Source organism: Falco cherrug, chromosome 1 (genome assembly GCF_023634085.1).
Source record: "Falco cherrug isolate bFalChe1 chromosome 1, bFalChe1.pri, whole genome shotgun sequence".
NCBI classification, from domain to species: Eukaryota; Metazoa; Chordata; class Aves; order Falconiformes; family Falconidae; genus Falco; species Falco cherrug.
The window spans coordinates 82733340-82760932 of NC_073697.1; the positions used below are offsets into that span (position 1 = coordinate 82733340).

General features: G+C 44.8%; 1 protein-coding gene and 1 long non-coding RNA gene across 2 annotated transcripts in view; one reads left to right on the forward strand and one right to left on the reverse strand.

Moving 5' to 3' along the window:
• Positions 1 to 22257: 22257 nt before the first annotated feature.
• LOC114017353 (uncharacterized) lies at positions 22258 to 26122 on the reverse strand. The gene is made up of 3 exons (XR_003562359.2): positions 26008 to 26122; positions 24377 to 25220; positions 22258 to 22990 (listed from the first exon to the last, which is right to left on the reverse strand). It is a non-coding gene; the product is annotated as an uncharacterized LOC114017353 (long non-coding RNA).
• TLL1 (tolloid like 1) overlaps positions 24439 to 27593 on the forward strand; it is a 139879-nt gene continuing 136724 nt past the window's right edge. The window contains exon 1 of the mRNA XM_005444566.3: positions 24439 to 26243. Within this exon, the coding sequence (XP_005444623.1) occupies positions 26087 to 26243 (157 nt within the window). The 5' untranslated portion in view covers positions 24439 to 26086. The remainder of the gene's footprint in view (positions 26244 to 27593) is intronic.

Sequence of the window (27593 nt, forward strand, 5' to 3'; positions counted from 1 at the left end):
TGCTGAAAATTAACTGGTTTTTAATTAAATACAGAGAATGAAATGTGTCTGAGATTTGGCAAAATGTACAGCTGAAATGGCACTAAAATGAGAACAGTTTCTTTAGCATCTGAGGTTTCATATATGGCATCAGTTATTCTGTAAATTAGTTTGTAAAAGTCAAAGTTAATCTTGTAGATTAAATTTAAAAAGCATCTGCGTGGTGGATCTGGATATATTGAGAAGGGTCGAGAAGCCTTTTTCTCAATGTGAGTGCATTATCAGGCGAACCTATACCGCCCCATGCTGTGACGGGAGAGCAGATAAGGTCTTTGCCATCTGTTCCGAAGGTCCTGAGTTTAGTTCTCCATGGGAGTCAGTACACAGTGCTGGTAGGAGGGGAGGAATTCATTTGGGAAACTGTTTATCTTTCCTTTGGAGAAAAAAGATTTTTTTACATAACAGGACTTTAATCAGAAGAGATTTCAACTCATGTTTCTGCTTTCCTGAGGTTTTCCAGAGAATTGTAAAGTAATGATTCTTGTAAGAAACAAATTACTATGGGAGACAATGGTATTTATTGAAAGTGCACTTTTATTTTATTTCAGCTTAAACGCAATGTATAAACATCCTGTTTATATTATATTAATATCCACAAATTTTACATATGTACTACTTTCTAGAATTTAATGATGTCATGATGATTAAGCTCCATTCAGACAAAAAAAAAAAATATTCTGATGCCTGAAAGGGACAGGGTAAATTGGTGATGTATAGCAACTGGGATACTCTTCAAAATATTCTTGTTTCACTTTTTCCCCAAGTGGCAAACAAATTTTCAGCCAGTTGGTCAGAAGAAATGCTCTTTACTCCTGGTACTTTTCTTCCAAATAACAAACAAATGTAGGGCACTACACTCACCAAGTCTTTTATTTCTTATCTTTCCCTACCAAAGACACTGTAAACAGATGATCACAGATGCCAGTCATCAGGGCTACCACCTGCCGAGTCCTTCAAGTGGGTGATGTGAGGCTTCAGTCAAAGCTACGCCAAAGCCTTTGTTCTCTTACTGTATTCCTACCTGCACCACTGTGTGCACAGATGTATCTTTATGAAATACATGTATGTCGTAAAGGTTTTGCACATGGGTGCAAGGACTTGGCACCGACTGGGATGTCTTAGAGGCTTTTTTGTAACATCCTTTCTCAGCCGAAGTTAACGCAGCCAGAAATCCTCATTACTACAAAGTCAAGCTGAACCTGTCACAGCTGGTTCTCCCTACCTGCCAGTCTCACAGTTTCATAACCTTTGCCTACGTGATTGATTCTGGAGGGAAGTGATAAAGGTATACGAGCTGGTAAGTGATTCTATCCTGTGTATTGATCTTCTCTGACAAGGCACCTTCAGAGGAGAGGCAGGAAAGCCATGCAGATGAATGGGAGGAAAAATGGGAGATGCAGCGGCAAAGCTCTCCAAGTCCAGAGTTACATGGCTGCTTCAGTTGGCTGGGAACAGGGAGACCAAAGGAGCTCAGCACTGCAAGATGGGCTCTCCGGAGAGCAGGCAGGAGACACCGAGGGCAGAGGGATGGATGCAAGCAGGGATTACGGGTCTGTTCTGCCTGCTGGCAGCGGCGGATGTGAGGCATGGACAGAGGTCCCAGGGAGTGCAATATGAAGCAACCAGAGTATTTCCCCAGCTTCTGGGGAATAGTAAACCACAGGGAACGACAGACAGTGAATAGGAGTTGGGCTGTTTTAAAGTTCTCTCTTCTTGCAGGTGCTTCTAATCGGGTAACAATCCAAGAAGTCTGCTGGGTGCAAGTGGCATGGGTCCCACAGGGACTAAGAACGAACCTTAAGCCACTGCCACTGGGATGGCTGTCACCGGTAGCAGCTGTTGGCAGGCAGAGCTTTGCTTCTGGGTGGACTGACTGCACGACTGCATCCCGAGAGAAGTGACAACCCCAGTTACGAGGTAGGCTGTACGGAAAGGGAAGCTGTTTGGTGGTGTTTCCCAGCGGCACTATAAAGCTTTGCTTTCAGGAGACAGTGAGATAACACCCCAGCAGAAAGACAGACCTAAAACAGGAGATCTAAAATCTTGCATTGTATATATAGTATTAATCTGGTTTCCTTACACTACTACATTTTCAATTAAGAAAATGTCTGTTTTCTAGTGTTCATGTGTACAGAGTGGCTGAAAATTCATTACTTTAACAAGGTATTAAAAAGCCCTTGGAATGACTTTTTAGGGTGTGTTTTCAATTAAGTAACTTTTTACTATTATTTCTGCTGGGTTTTATCTTAAATAAAGAATAATAGTCTGGTGATTGTAATAGTATCCAGGTTTACAAATTTACACAAAGTTTTTGCTTACATTAAAAAAAAGGTCCAGTTCCTTACTGTTAAAAGGCATAAATTGAAATAAAGGACCAACGACCTTGTAGTCCAATGGCAAGATTCTTGTAATCAGGAATGACTTTGGTTAGAAAGAGCTTTCAGAAGCCAAGAAAACATAAATGTTTTGGTTCCCAGCTGGGTTTAAAGTCATGGGATTTATGATTCTGACTTATTTAAGTGCTTATAAAATTTTGTCCTTGTGTATTAGAAAATGTGACCAAGGGACAAATACACTACAAGTTTAGATATGTTCCCCAAGTCTCTTTGATTTCAAGGCAAATTGAGGACATAAAGGCTTTTGAAAACTCATTTAAACACTTAGTTCAGCTCAAAAGCTGAAGCCCAAGTTTGAAATTTGTGACAGAGTTGTATATAAAGAATTAATGTAAACATTATGTATCTGGACCTTTGGATAGTTTCACATCTATAACATTAACTGCTTGTCAATGCTGAATATAGTTTCTTTTGAGATGACACAGGTAGTAGTGATTCTGGGAAATATTTTTTTTTCAAAGAACAGGCCTTTTACTTTATTTCAAGATAACAAATTGATTTGCAGAATAAATAACATGATGGACTTATTTAAATATTAATTTTCAATAATTAGGTTTTCAGCCTGTTTCATTTCTCTTATGTGCTCTGCCAGCATGGAACTTCATGAATTAAATAAATAGCAATATTTCAATTTGCAGTATATCTCAATATAGTATTACCGTAATGGCTTGGATGTGGAAAGACTTGAAAATTTTCATATTATAATCTTCTTATTAATTACTTTAAAGAAGAAAGAAGGTAGTGCTGGCAAGACTCCTTGGTGATCAGTTTTGGGGCTGGGTTTTCTGAAACAGCCATTGTCAGTTATCATTCATAAATCCAAACAAACTCATAAATTGGATCCAATGCGTCAAATATTTTCAGTTATAATGAACATTTCTGAAACATCCAAATTGTTTTGTTTACACACGTAACAAAGCTAGCTTGAGATGCCCATGAGGTGGTCCTCCTGTAGGTCTGCATGCCAGCACGCTTACTTGAGGCATGTGAAAAGCTCATTTCCCTCTCAGCCTGGTAAGAAGTTTTCCCATCTTCCAGGCAAGTGTTTTAAGCCTGGGGCTGTCAGGCATTTTGAAATGGAGATCTCCTGGGAAGACACTCATCGGGCCAACAGAAAGAATGATTCTATAGCTGTGTTATAGTATGAATAATACCTTATAAAATGAAATTATCTTATCTGTTTCAGTTCTGTGTCTCTGTTCTGACGTCAGACCATTTGTCCTTCTGTTCTCCAACTCATCCTGCATGACCTTTTGGATAACAGCAAAAAGATATTGGTACTACTCCAGTTTCTGACGTTGACTCAAGTTATTAAAAAGTCTCAGTCAGAAAATAAGAAACAATCAGCTGAAATCCTCTCATAAACTCTTCTGGGAGTCCTGCGTGGAATTTTAAAATATTTAACTCTGACGTACTCTGTAGTTACTGGTCCACCCTGAAGAAGTTCATTCCCCCTGTAAGATGGAGTATCTCATACTTCTTCCCAGACAGAAAACAGCAGTGCACGGAGTAAGCCTTTCCATCGGGCGGTACCATTACACTTTTTATTATTGCTTTAGTACTGCCAGATACACATACTTTCTTGATCTTCTCAGTTTTCTTTATCAGTTTTTGCCCAGGTTATTAATTTTAATTTGTGTAGTTTATTTCTCCTTCTCCTGTTGTGAATGTAGTGCTTCTGTAAATCCCAGTGGAGCAGAGGTGTAGGAGCTGCCTGATAACCTGGTGGTTTTGAGATCCTCCTGGGGGCGTGGGGCCCTTTTCCCAAGGCCAGAGCATGAGCCGCAAGTCTCCTCTCGCTGCCGGCTCAGCCGCAGCACACTGCGGGCACACTGGATAGCCGTCCCCCCGGCTGACCTCTGCCCAGTCGCCAGCATGTAGAGCAGAAGGCCGGACAGAAGAGCTCTGGCTGGCACATCACTGCAATATTTTGATTGGAAACCTACCTGGAAGCTGAACCTCCCTTCCTGCTGGCGGTCACTTGCAAGATGCTGCCTGACACCGATACTTGCCTGTTTTGTTTTGCAGAGTTGGGCCTTTGCCTTCCCAAATCCTCTCACTCAGTCTGCTCTCTCCCTCGATTCATGAGCCCTTTCAGGTGATAGCACCATTATATGTTTATACATATAATATATACATGATAATATATAGATAATCATTATATTTATAGATAACTCCCTTCCTGCTATTCTGTTTTATGCACTAGGTCAATGAGGAAGTTTGAGCTTACTGGAAATAGCGCACAGGTTTCAGCATGCCATTTGTAGGAAAAGGTGGTCAACACATTTAGGCCTTCACCCATGCTCACACCAGAGAGGGGAAACGGTTGCAGTCTGTGCTCTCCTTGTCAGCTGTGGCTACTATTGATTGCTGTGCAGATGAAATAAGTCCTGGTGTCAGCCTCTTTATCCAAATCACTTTTATTGCTCTCTGGGCTTTGGCAAGAAAATGAAACCGAGGCAGGAAGCACCCAAAATAATAGCGGTATGGGTGCATATCGTACAAGACCAATTAAAAGTCTTTGTTGCTCATGGAGAGCTAACAATGATTTTGATGGTTTTCTAGAAACAGGCATTGATAGTATATGATAAAGCTAAAGAAGGTAACGTTTCATTTGGTGGGATCATTAAGTGCTCTGAAAGTGGAAATATTTAGCATGGAAGAGAGCAGACATTAAATTAATGTATTTTTATTGTACAGCTGGCCTTATAAAATGACTGTAGTTTACTGGTTTGTGCCTTGTGGCCCATTTCTGGTGCTTGCTTTAGATGCTCCAGGGAGCTGCGTTCTCAAGTATCCTCACGTATTAGTGACAGTTTGTATTGTTTTAGCAAGGGGGAGCAGACTGAGAAGACCACAACCAGGGCTTGTGTCAGTCTACGTTATACAGAAGGAAAGAGTCCAGGAAAAGGTGGTTGTTGGATATGAAATAAAAGTCACCAAAGAAACCTGATACAGTAAGGTTTTACATATGCACAGGTAGAGATCTAAATGGGCAAGAGCACAAAACACACCATCTTGCCCTTCCAGTCACAGAGCTGTATTAGGGAAGTTGTCTAAATACATACTTCTACAAGGAAAAAAAGGAGCTCAAATCTACTACGTATTGCTGAGCTGTTGTATTTTCAGGTGTTGTGTTAAGATTTGGTTGCAAGTTTGCAATTTTATTATTCTCTTTTTATTACTTGATACAGTGAAGGAGGTAAGGTGTTTGCATTGAAATTTTTGATGTCTGGTTGCTAGGATACAGGGGGGTGTTCAGGTCTTTCATCTAGGAAAATGGAATATAATACTGTTTATTTTTGATTCTATCATGGATTTTATATCAAAACACATTCATGAAAACTGGTGAATATTTCTTTAAATCCTGCTTTTTTTATTGACTTGCTGAAGCTCTCTCAGCAGTTCAGACTCAGTACCTGAACATCAAACAATGGCTATGTTTTAGCCAAAAGTCAATTCTTTGTTGCTACTTATATTTGGCAGACTACACTTTGATATAAGACAAATAATCTGATGTATTCTGTTTGTACTTTCTAGGACCTTCTACAACTCAAATGTGCACTGTATAAGCCCCAGGCATGCGTTTCAAAATTAATGCAACCATTTTCTAAGTATTGAATAACTTCAAGAGGAGGGGAGGAGCTTACAATTTATGCACATTTAACAGCTATTTACAATATTACAATAATTATATTTGTAAAGAAAATTGTTTCGTGAATTTAAATGCATGAGTTGAAGTGATGAATCAAATATTTTTATAATTGTGAAAATATATATAAACAAGCATGACCATAATAAAAAAATGTTATGTTTCAAGGGAAGTCAAGAGAGTAGAATCATAGAATGGTTTGAGTTGGAAAGGACCTTAAAGCTCATCTAGCCCACCCCCCATCATGGGCAGGGACCCTCTCATGTGGTCAGGCTGCTCGAAGCCCCATCCAGCCTGGCCTTGAGCACCTCCAGGGGTGAGGTATCCACCTCTTGGGCATTTCTCTGGGCAACCTGTGCCAGTGCCTCACCACCCGCACTGTAAACAATTTCTTCCCTATAGGCAATCTAAATCTACTCTCTTTCAGTTTAAAATGCCCCTTGTCTTGTCACTACAGGCCATGGTAAAAAGCCTCTCCCCACCCTTCCTACAAACTCCCTTTATCTAGAGAAACGCTGCAACAAGGGGTCTCGGGAGCCTTCTCTGCTCCAGGCTGAACAACTCCAGCCCCCTTTGCTTACCCTGGCAGGAGAGGTGCTTCAGCCCCCTGATCGGTTTTGTGACCCTCCTCTGGTCTAATATTAATAAGGAAACCTCTACTGTCTTCCAAACCCCACCCTGTATTTTATTCTGATGTATTCATCATTAAATTATCTTCTGTGCTTTATGCATAACTAAATTTTTGAACTGTTTCAGTCTCGTATTTCATCTGAGTTTGTGTGAGTGCCTTCTAACTAGAATGACAGTTCAGTTACGTCAAAACTTCCCCGAGAGCAGCCTCTGCATCAGAAAAAGGACCCAGGAAAACACCCGTTATTTAGAGATTTTAGTCCTATCTTGTAAAATCACAAAAATCTTCTAGAAAAACGAGCAATAACAAAGCTGATCGTTCTTCTTTCTCTAGGCCAAATCTTTGCATGAAAAGAGATATTAATTCTGACCTGCTACATTACATTAATGAACTCACCTCACATGCCGGATGCTTTTGAAAAGTCCATGTGAAGGGTTCCATTTAGCACTGGCTGAATGAATTACTAAATGCATGTTTATGAATTTTAGTTATCTTCTCACTTAGAAAGCCCAGAGTATCTTGGGTTTTAGTGAAAATATATAAAAATCTGTTATTATTTTGGAAACAGCCCACTGGAGTAATGAAGAGATGTAAAATTGCTACAATAAGCATACTCTACCCAACCAGCATAGTTTAGTTTATGTAAGCAGTCAAATCTTGCATCTTTAACAGCTTTTTTAACAACTCAGTTAAGGTTAGACTTTCTCGTATTTGGATAGCTGGCCCAGTAAGTCCTGACTCCACCTTGTTCACTCGGTGCTCTGAGAAGCATTCAGACCACGTTAGCAGGGGACCGCGTCTAAGCTTGTAAATCCTGCTTGGATGTGCTTCATGGAAGGGGTGCGAGGGTCAGCTTCTGGAGAACTCTGAAGGACAGCGCTAGATCAGCGTGAGCGGGGCTAGCTTGTTCACGATTGTGGGCATCTGATCGTGCACACCCAAAGAGTATAGCAAATAACACAGCAGGGTACCCCAGTGCGGTGCTGCCCCAAGGTGATGGGTATCAACTGTGTTGACGGATGCAATTTCTTGTTATAACAGGGAAACATAGAAGATTTTTGGTGTAACTGTATTTGATTCTCACTATATATCTGCACTGCTTTGAAAGCTCAGCGCATCTCAGGTCCGGTGTGGCATGGCATCCATAAGCCCAGTGACATTCTTTCACACTGAGAGTTTTCTGACTGTTTTACAGATATTTTTGGTTGCTAAGTAGGGACAAGGAGCCAAAACACAACTGAGAATATGACCTGCTAAGTTTTGTGTCAGAAGTGATCCAAGACACGATCACGCTTTCTGATGTGAAAGCTTGTATGGCACTCTAACAAAAGATGTCCCGGCAAAACTCATGTACCCTAGTATGCCTCAAGGTTCAACTGATCAGGGCATCTTTTGTCTCCCTCTGTGCCTCGTTGCTTTGCTGTGTTGCTGTGCTAGTCACCACCTGTGCTTCACCCTGGACAAACTGTGTAGAAGCTGATGTCTTCCTACTTTACATCACAAGAATGTGATGAGCTTTAACTAGGTAATGTTTGCAAGGTATTCTGGTTCTGGATTAAAAAAAGATCCTGTAGAAATTCAAAATGGTAACATACCTTTCTTCACTGAAACCTTCAGTTGTGAGTGCTTGAAATTACAGCAGCAACTTGCACTTATAAAATTTTTTATGTGGACATTGAAACAAAGTGTTATTTTCAGCATTGCTGGACATTATTCTTAATTTAATAAGCACTTCAACTACATACGGGTTTTCAAGCTGACAGCCTCAGAGACATTTGTTTAACCCCTGTGATGTGCCTGTAAAGTGCAACACAGACCTCACTGCCTAAGGAAAAAAAGGGTCTTAAGTGCTCTCTAGGTCCTCCCAGTTCAGAGGCTCTCAAAGGACTGGAGGCATCCTTAGACTTAGAAATGGTTCTTGGAAGTAGAGTTCCAAGCACATTTGATAGAAAAAACTCCGGGAGCGAGGAACAAAGGTTTTTTACATCCTTTATGCTCTGTTCACTCTTGTTCCCAACATTAATGAGTTCAACTAGAGTTGAGGAACTTGTTCAACATTGCAGTCCCCAGAAGTTTACATTTCAACAAACATAAAATATGAACAAAGGAGACAAACAAAAAGAACAGAGAAAGGAAGGATATGGCTTCAAACAAATGAAGCCAATATAAGTCAAAATACAACTAAAGAAAGAGAGGAAGAGTAAATCCTTTAAATAAGCTATATTAACCACAAAGCCCCAAATGAATATGGGGAAAAAAAAAAAGAACAAATGTGAATCATTCATAGAAGTTCACACCCTCCTTTGGAGGCTGCAAACTGCTGAACATGCTGATGTTCTGCAGCCCCTGCTTTCCTTAACTGCAACCCCAACACTAACCATAACGCTTGTTGGAAAACCCTCCATAAGTAAGGAACAAAGGTGCCTCAAGGAGTAACACATGCCCTGAGTGCACCAACAGGTGCTAACAGCCCCAAGCAGCATCACCTGGGACCCCTGCCCACACACCCTCTGCCCATGGGCCCTGAGGCTCCATTTAAGCTCAGACCTGAGCCAGGTTGGTCTGTCTGTCCGTCCATCCCTCCCTTGCTGGGTATTGGACTTGTGTTACAGGTATGTCTTGGGTGGACTCTTCTGACTCGTGCTGTAGCCCTATACCCCAACTTGTCTCTAGCTGCTCTCTACTGGAACACCTGAATGGATTTGGTTTCCAGTACTCTGTTCTGCCCGTGGTGTTTGTGTGCTGTGGGACTGTAAACTGGCCTTTGCTGGGGTTGCCCTGGGCTCCTGGCTTGGTCCCCTCACAAAGCTGCCCTGCCTGTGCCACTTCTGGCAGTGCTCACTGTGAGATTCCTGGCATGCTGGGACAGAAAACATGAAGCATAATGGTCCCAAATCTGTTTCTCTGGAGCTTCAAAACAAAGTGCTTTCAGGGTCTAGAATTTCAGAGGGGAGGGATGTTTTCTCAGAATAATCCCTCTCCCTGTGGGATGGCTGTCGGGACTTGCAGAAGGTCCAACTCTTGGAAGAGTCAAAGAGTAACAAACACCCATTGTGTGGTCCAGGCTTTCAGCTTGAAAACAAGTTGTACACTTACCAGAGACTTGTGCTGGGGAGGAGGGGACGGTGTCCATTTTATGACGGATTTAGAAGCTTCATGCATTTAAGTTAGAACTCTTAACAAAAGGTTAAATTTCCTTCAAAATGAAAGTGCCGTTCCATGTCTGACTTGACAGAGCACCCACGGAGGAACAGCACTCTGGCAGCAGGGTCTGAGGGATGTCTGTTTGCCAGGTAGGCTTGTTGGTGTGGGGAGTATGGAGAGACTCACCAGCATCCTTCTGGAGCGAGCAAGTACGTGAGCCGGTGGGAATCGGAACGCAGGATTTGAAAATAGTTTCATCTGGCAGAATTTCATTAAAATGGGAACATCTCTGGGAAACATTTAAACATTAATGAATAGGCAAATTGAGAATAGAAAAATGTTCAATAAAAATAGCAGTGTTGTTGTTTTCCCCTCCACTTGGCTTTACTGGTATTTCTCCTTGCATACCATATAGTAGTAGTTGGTACTGTTCCGTGTGGCTGGTTTTTTTGGCTTAGGAGTTTTGGTTATTTTCAAATGTCTTTGCTTACAACTGTTGATGGTTATATTCAGAAAACAATATTGAGCAGTCTTAATCACTCCAGAGTTAAGAAATAGAGTTAAAACTATTGAGACCATTATAGTTCAATCCCCATGTACATTACAAGATAGTCTTTAATTACATGATCTCATTCTTTGTTTTCCCGGAGGACCCTGCCTCATTCAGTGTGCAGGATGAACAGTGCTTGGAATGAATCAGCACAACACTGAAAGAGTCTGTTGTTTGCAAGACTCATCTCAGTTGTTGAGGAAGTTGGGATATGTGTTTTGAATGAGTTGGGATGTCAAGAAAAGAAAGGATGATCTTGTAGCTGAGGAAACTGTCTGTTGCCCTCGAGAATGAGTTTCTCTCACTGTCTCTTCCGAAAAGATCCTGTAAGGTACTGTTTTGGGGGAGAAAAAGCAAAGAACTTTTCTCAGGTATCCATTAACTGTGAACACCTAACTTTCTTAGAAGTCTGAGGGCATGCATCCACACTGTATATTACCAAAATTTTACTCTTGTTTTCCAACTGGTTGATCACTTAGCAACTGCTCCCATTTTTCTCTTCCCCGATTACATGACTAAATGTAATGGCAGTACATTAGTAGTCTAAAAATATTTCTTTGTATGTGAGCACTTATCCAGTCTGTCATTATTGTGCATTTTAGCACTCTGTTGTAAGGGTCTGAACATCAAAACCTTTTTTCAGTGAGAGTTTGGATTTGGTGTTTCTCCCAGCAAACAGTAAAGGGAGAGGTAACAAAAAGGGAGATCGCTCTGATAGTTCTACTGGATTCGAATATATTTTTTAGTCATAAAAGGTTATTTTGCTTTTTAAGTAGTTATTCATCATAGATGCTAGGTAAATTCATAAACTCATATCGGGTGTTTTTACTTGAGTTTTTATGAACACCAATCAACCCTAGTCCAAGATAATAAAAACTGAGCTTGATGAGAATATTCCAGGGTTGAGGAGAGTCTGGATGAGGCTGTGACTGTGAGCATGGAAGTGTGTGTGCTCAGCAGAGATGGGAAGGGGAATATCACTGCCACTGCAGTACCGGTGCCCTGAGGCACAGAGTCAATCCTACTGAGCAAGAGAGGCCGCCAGCCAGGGGCGCTCAGAGCAGCGCAGCCCTGCTGTGTGCCACCCTGTGGGATGCAGCTTACATCAGACTCCTTCAATTCAAGGAAATTGGGTCTAGGTAGTAGAGAATGGCTTTCAGAAGGCCAGTTAAGTCATAGAGCTTATTCTGTCAGGCTTATGCTTTATAGTACGAGCAACTTTGAACCTCCCAATCTTCTGAATCTTACATTAGAATCCAGTTACAGTCTGGGAAAAAAAATAATTCAGGGCTTGTCTACCTCACCTCCAGCTTTTCTTATTTAGTAAGAACAATAACTATGGGTCACTTCAAATGGTCAGAGCTGTCTGTTTCCTTAAATCTTTCTTTGGATAGACTGAGAAGTGCTACTTTGAGATTTTTTTTCCTATTTCCTGTATCAACTATAGCAATCTGATGTAATTCAGGTGGAGGACAGTACTTCTAAATCTGTCATGACAATAGAACTGTGTTCAAATAAATGAATGCAAAAATAATACTTAACCTTATTGGCCTAGTGTTACCCAGAGATGTAAAAAACCAGAGACTGTGACAGATCAGGTGACATCAGTTTTTCCTTAATACTAATATTAGTAGCAAGCCTGGGGATATAGAAAGTACTGTGCAGTTCATTGCCTTCTTTTTGAATGATCAAATCTCTCTGTATGAGAAGGGCTATAAATACTCTCTTTGTTTATTCTGCAGCCCAAGGGCAAATCTATGATAGAGACAAGATTTTGCAGCCGCAGAGTTATAGAAAACTCAGCATTCTGCTGTGCCATTAATAGAAGCCTCTAAGTACTTTTAAGATTACCTAAAAATAAGACAGTGTAGGTCTTCTGGTTTGTAGACAAATTCATTAGAGACCTGGTGGAAAGGTAATTCCTTTCCATACATAAAAATGTATTGGTAAACAAATCTTCAGAAGCAACGTTTTCTAAAGAATACCTTACGCAAATATGTGGGTAAAACTTGCACTTAAGTACATGCCCAATGTGAAATTCATATCTAAATTAAAATGCAATAACTTGAAAATGTCGGTTGTGAGCCAGCCAACATGAGAAGTCTCTGTAATCAAGGTGCTTGGCACTTGTAGTGAAAAAGGATAATTCTAGTCTAAACAGATTCTGAGGCTACTACTGCAAAAAAACCCTCATCTGTTCCATTTCGCTTACAAATAGACCAACTAAAACTGCCCACAACCAATGGCTGTAAGTAGCACTTGACTTTATCAATAGATAATGGTATAGCACCAATGACAAAACTTGGTTCAAAGCTGTAATGCAAATGAAAGATTGAGCTACTGGGACCTCCCTGGATGTGGACTCCAGCACATTCCTAGACCAAGCAGACGTGTCACATGTTCTGTTTTGAGCGCCCTTTGAGAATTAGATAGGATTTCTCCTTTTGTTACTCCTCCTGGGTGGCTGTCTCAGAATCCCAGTTTAATATAATTCTTGAGCAGTTTGTAGCCATTTTTCCCTTGTGCTGATCTGTTTTTATTGCATAGTTAATGTTTCCCATACTTTTATAGGAAGCTAACATATCCCTTCACATGATTTTGAAGTGCTCTCTTAATAGCATGCTGGAAGAGAGGCTCTCCATTCCATTGATCAAAAGAATGGTCAGGATTATATGCACCACTTCAAATACTGTTCATATATACTCCAGCTTGTAGTAACATCATCAATGTTGCTCTTTTTTACTGGAAATATCTTGCCTTAGAGAGGCTTGGATTGTATTTCTCTTTCACGGGCATATGAGGTTGATGATAGTTTTGTTTGGCTATTTAATCCATAGCTCTCTTGGATCACTCTCTATGCCTGAGGTCCCAGAAAGAATTCTTGTTATTACCCTTTATGACCTTGCACTCTGTATAATTAATTTTCATATGATTACTATTACTTTGGCTCCCAAGGTCATTCACTTCTACTATGATAGCACAGGTCCCTTCTGCATGGATAATTCACCTCAATAATGTATTCTCAACAAATTTCAGTTGCATACTTTTATTTTGAATGGTAAGTTTAGCAATGAAAGTGTTAAATAATATTTGCCCTATGTTGGCTTTTGAGGATGCCACCTAGAAAATTGTAAGAACAACTTCTAGTCCAGTATTCCTCTACAGTCTGTGTAAAGAAGGTAGATTCACAGTTTATCTAGCATCACTGAATTGTTGCTCCTTGCAGTATTTGAGAAATATTTCCAAATATTACATGAACCTTGTGCTTACATCAATAAGGATGATATTTATACAGAAAGTAACTCGAATGGAATACAAAGGTTCTTAAATGGAAAACAGGTGCCTAGGAAAACAACGCAGGGATTTTCTGTACATTTAATTTAGTTGCACCTATGCAATATAGTATTAAATGTCTTAGTCTGAAATGGGTAGTAAAAGACAAACTGACAGCAGGAAAACTATCTCTCATTTGGAAAATGACAAGTCTGTGTTTCTTCTTTCTTTGAGAAGAAAAAAATACAGTTCTCTACAACAATATAAAGCAATGCTGACACCTACAGAGAATGTATGTAAATATCAACTTAGAATTTGCATTTTCAGTGAGGATTTCCAGAATTATTTCATTAATTCATTTCCAGAACAAATGAATTAAAGCAAGCTCTGAGAACTTTTAAGAAAATTAAATCTTTATCTTCTGCTTAGGTCAATCCTTCGTAAATCAGACAAAAGTTTGAACATAAACTGTATGCTTTGAAAATTATATAATTTACTTTCAGTTAATGTACACTTCCAATTGCAGAAAAATAATTTTTTTACAAATTGATTCACACAGTTGTGGGGGACCCAACAGCCAGGAACCAAGCCATCAGTCCGATGTGCATTGCTGCACAGAACCAGGTTTCCTGCCTCTGGTGGGCTGTGCCCCCTTCCCTCCCCCACTGTCACACAGGATTACATTACATTTTCAGCCTCTGTGCTCAGCCAGCAGGTCTATAACAACCTTTGTGTAGTAATTGCCCATATGTGGAGCAGCTAAAGAAAAATTAGCCTAACATATTGAGAGATTACATAGATGAGGCATAGTCCCTTTGTTGTGTGTTTGTTCCCCAGTGTACTCTGAGTTATGCAAGCTGTGATTCTCACCCCACTGGTGCAGATAGGTGAACTCCTTTCTTTCTAATCATATGATAGGCATTTTAAACATATAGTGGCAGTATAACTAACAAGGAATTCTCCGCACTAGTTGTTTTCTCAGAGGCAGTTTGTAGACTTGACGGTACCTTGCTTAAAATCATGATTTTGCGAAGTGACCAAAGCCTTGACAGGAGGCACTAGGCCACTTAAGCTCTGGGAAAATGGGAGACAGCAGTAGTGTGCTCGCCCAGTGATCGTGTCACCCGTGCTCCTGCCACCACAACATCTGGGAGGGTTTCAGGTTCTCAGTATGGCTCAGACCCAGCCCAGCTCGTGAACAAATGGTCGGTCGGGATGGCCGAGTGGCTGGAGCGCTTGCCTTGGGGTTCAGGGGGGTTGACCAGGAAGCTACAGATCAGCAGGCAATACTGTTCATTAAAGACAAGTCATGATTATCTTGATGGAAAACCCTGAGTCAAAAGCCCTCGTTCCAGGCCTCTACTGCCGCTTTGGAACTGAATGTATCACAAGACACTAATAAGTGTCTTTGAAAAATGGGCATGTTTAATATCCCGGAATCTTTTCAGCTGATAGATAACGGTGCTTTACCTGTCAGATTGCCAAGATCTTTAACTGTTTGGACTAGTTACTGTGTATTTTCATTTCTGTTGGCAACCACAGTATTAAAGTTCTGGTGTGTTTATTTTTACCGTTAGGTAGAATTGTTGCTGTGCTTTATCAATAAATTGTAGGAATGAAAACAGTAGACTCGCCCTTTTCATACTATATTTGTGGCCCTAAAAGTGTGTCTACACTACGTATGTAAGTGCATGCAAGTTTGATATATAGCGTTACCGTATGTGCAGACACATACTCTGATGCGTGCATATGACCACCGAGTCGATCTTAGTTGGGGGCACGAACCGCGTTAAGCAGGGCCGCTCCCCTTCGCTAACGGCACCGTTGCGGTTTCGGCCTGTCATTCCCGCGTGAGCCTGGGGCTCAGCCGGCCCCGGGTCAGCCCCGCTGTGCCGCTGCCTCTGCCCGGGGCGCCGCCGCCCACGCTCCGCCGGCCGTTCCCGGTGCCGCGGCGCACCCGGTGCCGGCCGCGCACCCACCGGGGGCCGGGGCTGTGCCCGCAGCTCAGTCGGGCGGCAGCAGCGCGGCCCGCAGGTTTGCTGCTGTGCCGGAGGTGGGGGTGCCGCTGCGCTGCACCCGCGCCCTGTCCCGCAGGCGGCGCGGGGCGCCCCGGGGTGGGGGTGGGGGGCAGCCACGGGGGTGTCCGCCCGGTGCCCCCGGGAGCTGCGGCAGCCGCGCCGCCCGGGCTCGCGCTAGGGGTCGCAGGGCGCCCGACAGCCGCCCGAGGGCGGGGGGGGGGGGGCGTCCGGGCCGTGCTGCGGCGGCGCTGGCCGCCCCGGGGCGGCGGGCTTGGCCCGGGAGGGAAACAGCCGCCCGTTCCCGTTCAGCACTGCCGAGGCTGCCCGTGCGGTGCAGCTTCACCGGGGCCGGCGTTCGCTGGGGACCCGGCCGGGTGGCGCCCCCGGTGTGTGCGCGTGGGACGGGCGTAACGAACCGTCCGCAAGTACCGGCCTCTTCTCCCAGGGAAGTCCCTGAGCTGCCACTGCTGTTTCAGCACCGCTCTAGCAAACTACCTGATTCACTTAATTATGTCCACACCGAAGGACTGCATTAAAAATGTAGGCGACACCAATGATATTTCTTGTAAACGTTCTGACTCTGAAGTATAACCACGGTTGGGTTTCAGAAGAGGACTTTCTCATCTAGTTTGCCGCTGCTTTTTAAACCAAATCTCGGGCATGTTCCTATGTCTGTATTTCCCCAGCAAACAAATACTCTGCTCCTGTGGTGACAGCAAGGATGGGAGTTAGAGAAAGAAACGTAACAAGCGATAACGGCAAAAGATCCAAATTTACTGATGGAGACAACTGGCAAACTGCTCTGTTCCCTATAGTAAATGGAATGTGGACAGGAGTAGGAAACTCGCTCCAGATACATCAAGCAGCCTTATTCTGAGTCAACTGAAATATGCAAATATCAAAAGCTGTATTCAATAAATAGTTGGACATTTAACACCAATTGAAGTAATTTCTTATAAAGAAAAAATAAAAATGAATGGAAAGTAGAGCTGAGTGACTAAGTAATGGCTTTCAGCATTATTTATGTATGCATACAGAGAAAAGAAAACAGGCTTAGGAAGGAGAAGTAGTAGAAGAGCTTTTCACAAATTGAAGACTGACTGAACCATTCAGAAATCATGAGCTATCACTTCAGCAGAGTCAACTCTTAAACCAGCAAAGTATTTCTGACTGTTTTCACTGGTAGCATTTTGTGCAAAATTCAAAGGTTTATGTTACAAACGTTTCTAGTACAAGGATTTTGATAGTGTCGTCTTGCATTAATCTCCAATATCTGTCCTGCAAACCGCTGCTCATGCCATTTGCTGAAAAAGGATTCACACAGATACACATTGGCTTAAGGTGGATTGAGTTAGGGGGTTTTTTTAGTTGCTTGGAATTAAGCAATTTAATTTTGGAAGTGGTTTGATCTCAGACTTCAGTTTGTGTCCTGTATATCGTGAGTGTGTGTGTATGTAAAGGTATATGTGCACACAATCACCAATAGCTATCTCTACAGTCATCCGTAACATCTCTAGTATTGCAAATTGTATAGCTTTGAGGAGAGGGGACAAAAAATTAATTGCAAAAGCTTAGTGTTGTAATGGTGCTGAAGGAAAACTCTACTGAAATGGCTGCAAGTTGAGCTCAAATTGTAATACATATGTATATTTGCTATATATGTGTAATTACTGTAAAATGTATATTATTTACAGCCAATATCGATTGGTGTTTGCACAAAACTATAACCTTGGTGAGTGAAAGACCATCCATCTTTAAAATACAATAGGATCCGTGAATCCTCCAGACAAAGGTTATTAATTATTGCTGCATGGTGCATCAGTGTCATCTTTAAAAAAAAAAAAAAGCTTATGCTGCATAGTCTTGTAGTAAAGAATTGACAATAAGAACAGTAATGATAATTGTAGAGAGAACAGGGTCATTTGAATGCAATTAAATTAGTTTTGCCATAGACATTTATGACCTTATGCCACTGAAGGTTAGAAAAAGGTACTAGCTAAGCCAGCTTAGGTATATGAGGGTTTTTTGGAGAGCTGCACTGTAAAATTCAGTGGGTATGATAGTACCTGTATTAATGAAATATATTTTAGACAATGTTGAAAGGGGTAAAAGTTCTTTGTCTGGTAGAGAACTTATGTAAATATTATGACAAATGAAACAAAGCTAATAACTACAGGACAATATTGCTGTCATTGATAGTGCTTGTATCACAATTTCTTACTGCTTTCTGTAAAACAATTGCTATTCTTACTCCTGGGAGTTGGCAATATGCTTTATTTTCAGCGACTCGGAGTTAGAAGAATAGATTGTGTCTGTGTAGAAAACCCAATTAGGGCAGGGTTCCCCTATGTGCTTTGATTCCTTACGTCCCATCTCAGCATTTTTCTGTATGTGCCAGAGAGGTTATCATACGTGATAAATTACAAAGTAAACTAAACCAGAGAGTTTTCATCTGAGCGTATGGCTCAAAACAGTGAATTCTGTTCTGCAAGGTGCTGAGCTGCCTCATCTTCTAGGAATGAATGGAAGATCAAAATGCTCAGCAGTCACTCAAGATCAGTCACTCATTAGAGGCTTTCTTCTGTCAAAAATCAGCCGCTGACCCCCAGCTATGTGACAGTATGCTGATACTGGAGGGTAAGATTAACCCTGTACACCTAGTCAGTCTCATTCAATGTCACTTCTCAGTCTAATAGCAACATTTGCTCATAGATGAAGGGTGAACAGGTCTAGGAGTAGCAATGTCAATGTTGTAGTTTGTTAAACTTACATTATCATATAATTGCCAAAGCAACTATGTTCACCAGCTATCAATAGCTAGAATGATAACTGATAAGTGATCCTGCTCAGCTCCTATGGAAGTCAAAGGCAAGTTTGCTGTTGACTTTGACAAGGAGCAGCCTCTTACAAAGTTGAGAACTGAATCCTGAATGCTTTACCAACTTGTAAAAATAAACTACAAACTTCAAAACAAACATATTTTAGCTGTTTTTTGCAAGCTAGACAATAAAGTAAACCAAATAAAATCAAGTTGGCAAACATTTAGATGTCACTTTTTCATCTGGCAGTCTCCATCTATCTTCTGAAGAACTGCAAGCTAAGCTCTGCTATGCTCAAAGCTCATAACTTTGTTTTTTAATTAAGAGGAGGGCAGGATGCCTCCTAGTACTTGGAATGCAGCTGGTTTCAGACAAGTGAATATTTAATATGACCTCCTATACTAACCTCCTTTACCTTCTAGCTTTGAACGTTGCTTTAACAATTAAGCTCTTCTGGGCCTGTGTTTAAATAGCTGTCCACAGCTACTGCAGATTGATTTATTGCTTGATGAGGATCAGGGATGCTGAGCAAATACAGAACAGTTTCTAATTTAAGTAGTGCACCACTGGTTTTGTTGTTGTTGCTTGATTACTTGTTTTAATGTCAGTGTGTGTTCTCAATGTAGTTTTATGCTCTTCTGCAGTTTTTAGAGCATTAAAAATGGAGACAGTGTAAGACACATGATGTTATAAACAGAATCTGGTTGAATATCTAATATTAAAATTCCCTGACACTGCCTGCTGATAGGTATTGTTTAAGTTGCTTATATACCTTTGCTTAATTGTAAAGATTTGGAATTACATTTGCCATGCTAGGTACCTGCTGCAAGCTGATTTTTAATCTCTTGTTCTTCAACCTTTCTTTTAAAATATTGGCTTAAATTATGCAGGTATTTGAAAATGAAACTTGCAAATATATGGGTTTGCTCGTAATTAAAAATCATAGCAGTATTTTTGGAAGGGCTTCAGTATGTTCAGCCTGTAGCAAATGTAGTTAAATCTTGAGAACAGAAAGGAGGAGAGTAGCAGCCCTAATGTCAAGGGATGTATCCTTTTTTTCCTTTAATGTTACCATAGACTTAAATATCACCATGGTCAGCAGCTCTCTCACCCGAGCGTCTCACCTGCAATGACATTTTACATCACCGTTTTGAGCTGCGCCTTGCTGGGATCTGGACCTTAACTGGGAAGCAGCAATGATTTCACATGCTCAGTGCACCTGGGTTGTACCTGCGGGATGCAGAGGGGAAGGCTGGCTGACTCGAGCAGACAGGGAAGAACTGATCTTGCGGCATGGTAAAGTCTGCACGAAGCTCCTGAGAAAGAATGTGGGATGTGATTGGGAGAAATCGGCAATGGGAATGGCGGACATCTATTTGGGACAATGAAATTGTTTGCAGAATGAAACTGGGCTTGAGAAGTAACAAAGTTTGAAGGAAAAAAGGTAGATGGAGGGTTGCAGACAAGGAAAACTGCCTAAAGAGCAGTGTAAGGGCTGGAGCTAGGGTAACTGTAACTGGGAAATAAGGTCAAGGAGCAAGACCAGCTTTGTGGTGCGTACCTGGAGTAAAGAACAGGCAGGAAGGTGAACGTCAACATAACTAGAAGTTAAAACGGGTGAGAAGGCTTGAGAAAAGGATCAACTAGATAATGGGAGTGAAAACAAAACAACAACAACCAACCCTGCATAGCTGAAGATGAATCTGAAAGTGAGAAGTCCCAGAATAAGATTAAAGAGAAGTGCAACTAGGACAGCTGGAACTGGGATGAGAATCAAAAACTAGCATTAATAAGTTAAAAAAAAAACCACAACAAAACAGGGATGAACAGCCAAGACTGAAGACAGGTTTAGAAATAACAAGACAAGATAAGGCAAAATATGGTCATGGAAAGCAAGCAGATGGGATCGTGCTATTAAAAAACACCCTCTCCCGGAGCTTGGAAGGGATCCCAAGATGTGCTGTCCCTCTCCTGCCAGTAATAGCTGTGAAATCCAGTGGTGAAGAGAGACACATCTTTTCAAACACTGGGCCAAATGCAGGACTGCCTACTGGTGCTAACAGGCACTGCATGGAGGAGCAGATGATTCAAAGTGGTGGTTTAATTATGTGAGTGTCATTAATGATGGGGTTGTTGCTGGCAGGAGACCGGTCACGTTTATTCTAGAAACTGAAGGAAGTATTGAAGGAAAGGAATTACGGGAAGAGAAATAGTGTCTAAAGTCTTCAGAGAGCTGAACAGCTTGAAATTTGAGTCTTGGCCCTTGCCTCTGCCACAGAGCTCCTTGATAAAGCTGGTTCAAGGCTTTTAAATTACACTTCTTGCTAATTACTTGCTTCTCAGTTTTAGATGCCTGAAAACTCCAGGGTTTGAGTAGAAGTAGTTTGGGATACTTGGGGAGTAAAATTACTGCAGCTGAAAACAGCAGGAACCAGGCCTTGAAGAAATAAGGTTTTCTACAATGCCAAGTCCTGACAGGTCTATGAGATGTCAAACCAGACAATTTGCAGCTGTTTGCCATGTGTAATATTCATATCCTGTCACAATATCCCCTCATCTGAGGGGTGTACTATGAAACTAAACCGATTAATATTTTTGAAGCATATGAATACTGTAGCAACAAACTCCATAAAAAGCCCATGAGGAAATCAATAACTCTGTATAGAGAGCAGCATCTGAATAAGTGTGTAATGAATAAAGCATGGGCTGCGCTTTCAAAAATAAAACCAGAAAACAACATTGAAGAGCTTCTTGTGAATTAAGCACGGAGGTCTGTAGAAAAGAATTGTATGTGAACATGGAATGAACAACTGTCATAGTACAGGAGTGGATGTGGGAGACAATGGAGAAATAAGGTGTCACAGGTGAGCTCACTGCTGTGAGGATCCTGAGTGCCAGATTTTAACTTAAAAAGTTTAATTTTATTTATCTAGTTTACTCAGTTTATATTTACAATTGTTTATATGCCTGTTACCGTAGACAGTCTACTTGCCACAATGCGCTTTCAGCTTCAGTGTTTCCCCTACAGACTTAACAATTTTGGGAACTGCCAACTATTTAAACATGGTTTCAGCAGTTTTGGAAGTGCTGTAGGTACCTCTGAGCAAGGAACGGGTTTGTAAGATGATAAAAGCAGGAAGGTAGCCAGCTCCTGCTGAACTTCACTGTGTTAGCCTCCTGAAAACTCCCACGAGTCCCAGCCCCAAGGAGCTGACCAGCCATGGTCTTCAGCCTTCAAAGCTTTAGGCATGTGCTGAGCTTGATGCTTGTGAATAAGCCCATTGTGTCCACCCACCTAAAACGCCACACGAGATGGAGGCCTAAGCAGGAGACAGATAGCTAAAGAATGAGGAGGAGGTGTGAGCAACGATGTTTCAGATGTATTTTTTTAGTTCTGTGATTGTGTCTGTCTTTCTTACATACTTGTCCTTTTTTTTAAAGTGTTTTTTTTTTTTTTTTTGTATGTGGGAAGAGCAGAAAAGCCTCCAGCTTCCTGGTTTAAAAAAAAAAAAAAAAAAAAAAAAAGAAAAAAGAAATACCACCACCACTTTTAGCATAACTGTATTTACCATTATCTGTGTCCCTGTAATATACCCCCAAACCAGAAAATTTAAGGGAAAAGGGAAAATGCTTGGAGTTTTGTTGTTGCTGTTGTGTTCCTTTGGTTGGTTTCCTTCCAGCTTAAGCATTCTGTCTTCCTGGCTATGTGTTCGTTTCTTTGGAAACGGCTGTAGGATGGATTTTTGATTGACTGTGTTGTCAGATGGATTATCAGAGTTGTGAGCTTTTTGGAATGGTAGACATGAATGTGCGATAAGAAAAATATATTTTGTACCTAAAATGTTTCAAAATTTTGCATCATGAAAGAAGCTAGATTGAATATTTAATGGGTTACTTGGGGGGAAAAGTTTATTCTTTAAAAAAAATATCAGCCAGTTTGGTTACTAGGAAAAAACTTCTCTTAATGTGAGCAAAGGTTTTTACTAATGTGACTGGGGGGAATATTCATACCTAAGCAATGCAGAATAGTTCCTGCAGAGCTGTAACGCTTATTTTAAACAGTAATACTAATGTGTAGCTGTGCTGGATTACAAGCAGAAAGCAGCTTTCACCCTGACCTATACACACATTTATTTGTTACATCACGAACATGCCCAGGTTTCTGCACAGGTCCCACCTGGCATTCCCGAGTGTTTCGTGCCTCAGCCAGGGCTCTGCTGGGCCGCCATCCTCGCACTGCCACTGCCGGTGGTGCTGCTCTGCCAGCCCTGGCGGTGCTGAGGTCAGGGGCAGGTGCCGCTTGGAGGCTGAGGGTGATGTCAGTGCCTACCTTGCTGGGAGAGTTAATCGCCCGCCGGAGAGAGACTCTGATCATCTTCTCACTGGGGAGACTGGTGTGCTCAGGATCGCATGTTGTATGTTCGATCCTCTTGCTGAAGCCGTCAGGAAGGTCAGTGTTCCGAAGGCTCTGTGGACAAACGTGAGCTTGTTAGGCAGAGGCCGTTCCTCTCCGGGGTGGAGGCACACGGGCTCAGGAAAGAAAATTAACTTTGTAAAGGTGTGCACGTATGAAACAAGACTGGGCAGAATGACAAAACCAGGTTAGGGAGGTCAGTATGTGAAATGAGCATGTAGTTAATGGCATTGTAAGATAAACTGTCTCCTTGGCGGACATAAACAATAACAGAAACTAGCTTTCAGATCGGATCAAACTGGTTTCTCCAGCCAATGACAGCCCACCGAACTGTGACACTGGGAAGTGAAGGGGCCGTCGGGCCCGACGCTGCCCTGATGGATTGACAGGAATGGTCTCCGGTATCTTCCCTGGGGTCTGTTCCAAGTGTCTGGGGTGGCTGGGCACAGCCAGCACCCTGAGGAGGAGGGCAAGGGACAGGCCACAAGTTTCCTAGGCTTTCCTGTGATCTGGTGTGTGGTGCCTTCTGAGGGCCTTGTGACACAGCAAACCCCGCTGCCGGGACAGAGAACAGTTACTCCTTACGGAAGGCTGCAGCCTTTCAGTGGTAGCTACTCATTCCTTGGCTTTCAACTTGGGAGCAGCAAGACTGAGTTGGGAGTAACGTGAGCACAACCTGGATGCCAAAAACATAAGGAAGCACAGCACATGGATGCTTCTGAGACACTGCTGTTACTCAGTGCTAGGCTGCGTAATGCGCCCTGTTATTAAGCTGTTATTAGCTCGGTCTTACCAACCTTTCCAGTTTGAATGGTATGAACTGAGAGAGTGCCTATCTATAGCAGCGCTCACCCTTCGCCCGCAGGAGCGCAGGGGCAGGCTCGGGGTGGGCAGTACGCTCTGTCGCGATTTTACCACTCCGCCAACCCCCACCCCGGTTTTGGGAGCAGCTCAGCCTCGATAGCGGCGACAGCAAGCCGTGCCAACCCCGGCGATAGCGGCGACAGCAAGCCGTACCTTCCCCCCGGAGTTTGCGTAACCGCCTCCCGGGCGCTGCCCCCGCTCCCCCGGCCCCCCCGCACCTGGGGCGGCGCGGGCTGCCCGGGAGGCGCTGCGCCCCGGGGCCGCGGTGAGGGGCGCCCCGGGGCCGCCGGCTCGGCCTGCGCTGCTGGCACCGCCGGGGGAAGGGACTGTCTCCGGATTTCCACCCTTGCGCCAGGGGGAAGGAGACCGGGAAGTGCGGCGGGGCAAGCGGAGCGCTGCCCCTTTCAAAAGCCCGTGTTAAATGTGACACCCCGGCGAAGTGAGAGCAGGGGAAAGTCCCCGCTACCTCGTCGTCGTCGTCGTCGTTGTCGTCCCGTCCCCCCCCCGTCCCCCCCCCGCCCTTTCCCATGGAAACTCGTAAGAGGAGGAGGAGAGTTTGTTACGGAAAAGTCTCACCTTGGTCTGAAACAGTTCTAGGCGTTCCTGCAGGATCGGAGCAGCACGTCTCGGGGGAGGGGAGGAGGCAGGCAGGGAGGGAGCGAGATCTTCAACTACCTATATATATATATTTATTTTTTTCCGCTTGATCTTACTTTATCCCTGCAGCACGTATCTCCACCCCCTCCCCACCCCCGGGCTGGCCGCGGAGGAGGCTTTGCGCGCCGATCCCCGCCCGGGCTCAGCGCAGACCCGGCCCCGCCGCCCGGCTCGGCGCGCCTGGGCGCTGGCGGGGCGCAGCAGAGGGTCCGCGGAACCCCGCTTGGGAAACACACCTCCGCCGCTTCCCCGGAGAGCCACGTGAGAGCAGGGGAGCCCGACTGCAAGATCTCAGCGCTGCCGGTGCCTGCTGCAATCTTACTTTTTGTTTGCCTTGATTATTTTCTTTTTTCTGTTTGTTTGTTTGCTCTTACTTTCATTTTGGAACCGGTTCCCAGCTGCTTGGCTGAACTTCTGGAGACCGATGGACCTTTTATATTGCTTTCCTCTGTTTTAAACAAACTATGGACGCTTAAACTTTTCTTTTTCCCCCTCCCCCTCGTTCCTTAACCCCCACCCGTCAGCTCATGGGGCTAACACTGCAAAGCAGACGCAGCAGAGGGAGGAATACACAGGCACTGATTTATTTTCCCGTCTCCTAAATTGCAGCTAATTCTTCTCATCGTCCTCCTCATCACCCGTTCTCTCGAGCTTTTTTTGGCTGCCGGGTGTCGATCTGTGCATTGTTTTATCTCATCTCGATTCTTTTGTTGTTGTTGTTGTTGTTGTTTAAATGCCGACCACTGCTTATCTGGAGAGAAAGCTATATGGAGATAGAAGCATATAGTGAATGCGTGTGTGTTTCCATAAGACTATCAAGGGAGCAGATCAGAAGCAGCCCGGATCCTGACCCTGACTGTATGAATAAGTAAGCAGGATGCTGACGACTGTGTGTTAGTTGCCTGTAAGGTTTTCGTAAGTTAAAGGGGGACGGAGGAGGGGGGACAGACCAGAGACAGAGCTTAGAGTGTTTGTGCAGAGGGGGGGAAGCTCTGACACTTTGCTCCCTCCAGCATCGCTGCTGCCTCCCATCACTAGGGCTCCGCGGTTTGCTCCAGCGCACCCCCACCCCCCTACCCCCCCACCCCCGCTCCCTTTTCTTTCCTTCCTTCCTTCTTTCTTTCTCGTTCCCCCTCTCCCCGCGGCAGTTTGCTGATGTGCAGCCCGGATCCATCTTCTGGCAGCAGCAGCGGGACCGGGCGCGGCGGCGCGGCGGGGCGCGGGCCGGGCGCGGAGCGGGGCGCGGACAGCCGCCGCCGCCGCGGGAAGTTCGGCGGGGGCCTGACAGCGGGGGGACGCCCTGACGGACGGGATCTCCCGGCCTGAGCCCACCCCCTGCGCCCACCCACGCACCCGGCGGCTTCTCCCTGGCGAGGTGGCGGGCCGCGGGCGGGGGGGCCCGCGGCGCTCATGCTCCTCGCTTCGTGCTGCACCCGCCTGACCGGGGCTACCTAGGGCGCACCGTCTGTCGGACCAGCCTCCGGGTGGAGAAGGAAAAAAACCCACCGACCCCCACCGTTCCCCAAAGCTGTGGTTCCTCCATTCCTTACCCTCCTTTCCCAAGCCGGCGTGGACAGCGGAGCCGGCCGCCTAATTCATCTGCACCCTGCCCGCCCTGCCCGGGGGAGGATGAAGATGCTTTGCTGGAGGATGGCACTGTGGCTGGCCGGGTGGACTGTCTGTGGGAAGCCTTCCTCCTGCTCTGGCCTTGATTATGACTACACTTACGATTTCACTGAGGAGGATAAAGCCGAGGCGATAGATTATAAGGATCCTTGCAAAGCCGGTAAGTGACTTCCACGTCTAATACCGCTCCCCATCCCCTCCCCAGATGGTGACTTTGTCTCGGCTTTATTTACGGCGCTGTGCGTGAGGGGAGTCCCGGGCTCACCTGCTCCCCCCCGGGGCACCGGCTACAAGCGGAGCCGGAGCCCCGCGCCCGGCTGCCTCACCTGGGGAAGGTGCCCGGGACCCGCTTCCCTGGCGCGGCGGCGGGCAGGGCAGGGCAGGGCCAGGCGCCCCCGCTCCTCGTCCCCGCCGCCGGCGTGCCGGGGGGCCGGGCGGCCGACACACGCCGTCGCCGGGCGGGCGGGCGTCGCAGCGGGGCTCAAAGCTTTCGAGGCGGCACCGTGCCCGCTGCACCGGCCCGGCCGGGCCCCGCAGGCGGCGCCGGAGGGTGGCGGCTGCTCCCGGGGCCCTGCCCGCCCCGCGGGCCGCCTCTCGCCTTCCCCCAGCTCAACCTGTCGCCCCCGGGCAGGCAGCCCCTCTGCTGGGGCGGGCCCGGGGCGGGCCCTCGGCACCGGCCGCCCTATGAATGTGCATGTGCTGGGTGCGGGCCCGAGCGGCGGGGACGGCACGGTACGGCACGGCACGGTACGGCGCGGAGGGGCCGCCGGGCTTTGGGCCGTGCAGCTCCACGCGTGCGTGGGGTACGGGCCGCTCCGGTGCGGCGTGTGCTGCGGGCCGGTGCGGGCCCCCCGCGCTGGCCGAGCCTGTCGCCAGCTCTGTGGGACGAGCTGGGTTACGGCCCCTCGCACCGTGCAGAGCGGCGGGCGCTGTTCTACGTGTAGCCCACCGGTGCGGGACTTGGGTCTCCTCCGCTCCGGGTCCAGCTCTCCATGCTCTCCAGCGTTACCGGCGGGCGGGGCCGCCGTGTGTCGGTACCGTGTCCCCGCGGTGCTCTTGCCACCCACCCCCCGGCGCGTTAGGGACAGCCGTGCCCGCGCCCAGGGCCAACTTCATTGTTTAACAAGTGCTGAAGTTTTCCAGCAGCCTTCTTTGCATTAATTAGGTATTTTATATCCTAAAAACTAGTTCAGCCAAGGGTTGCGTTCACCATGTCTGTGCGGTTTTGTTTAATTTATTGAGGAGAATGTGGTGAACGTATACGCCAAATATGCAGAAACTCTGTTTTTCTAATCACAAAGATATTTTGTTCCGAAGTGTGAAGCATTAGGTCCTAGTTGCTTACAACTAAGGAATGCTCAAATTCAAAAGGAGCTGCAGCAACTGCAAACAAACATTCTTTTTTCCCTAGTTAGCACTCACAAATAAATATATGTGAGTAACTGGTCATGGTTAACTTGAACTGTTTTTATTCTGGTCTGTTATTCTTTAGGAACATTCATATGCATAA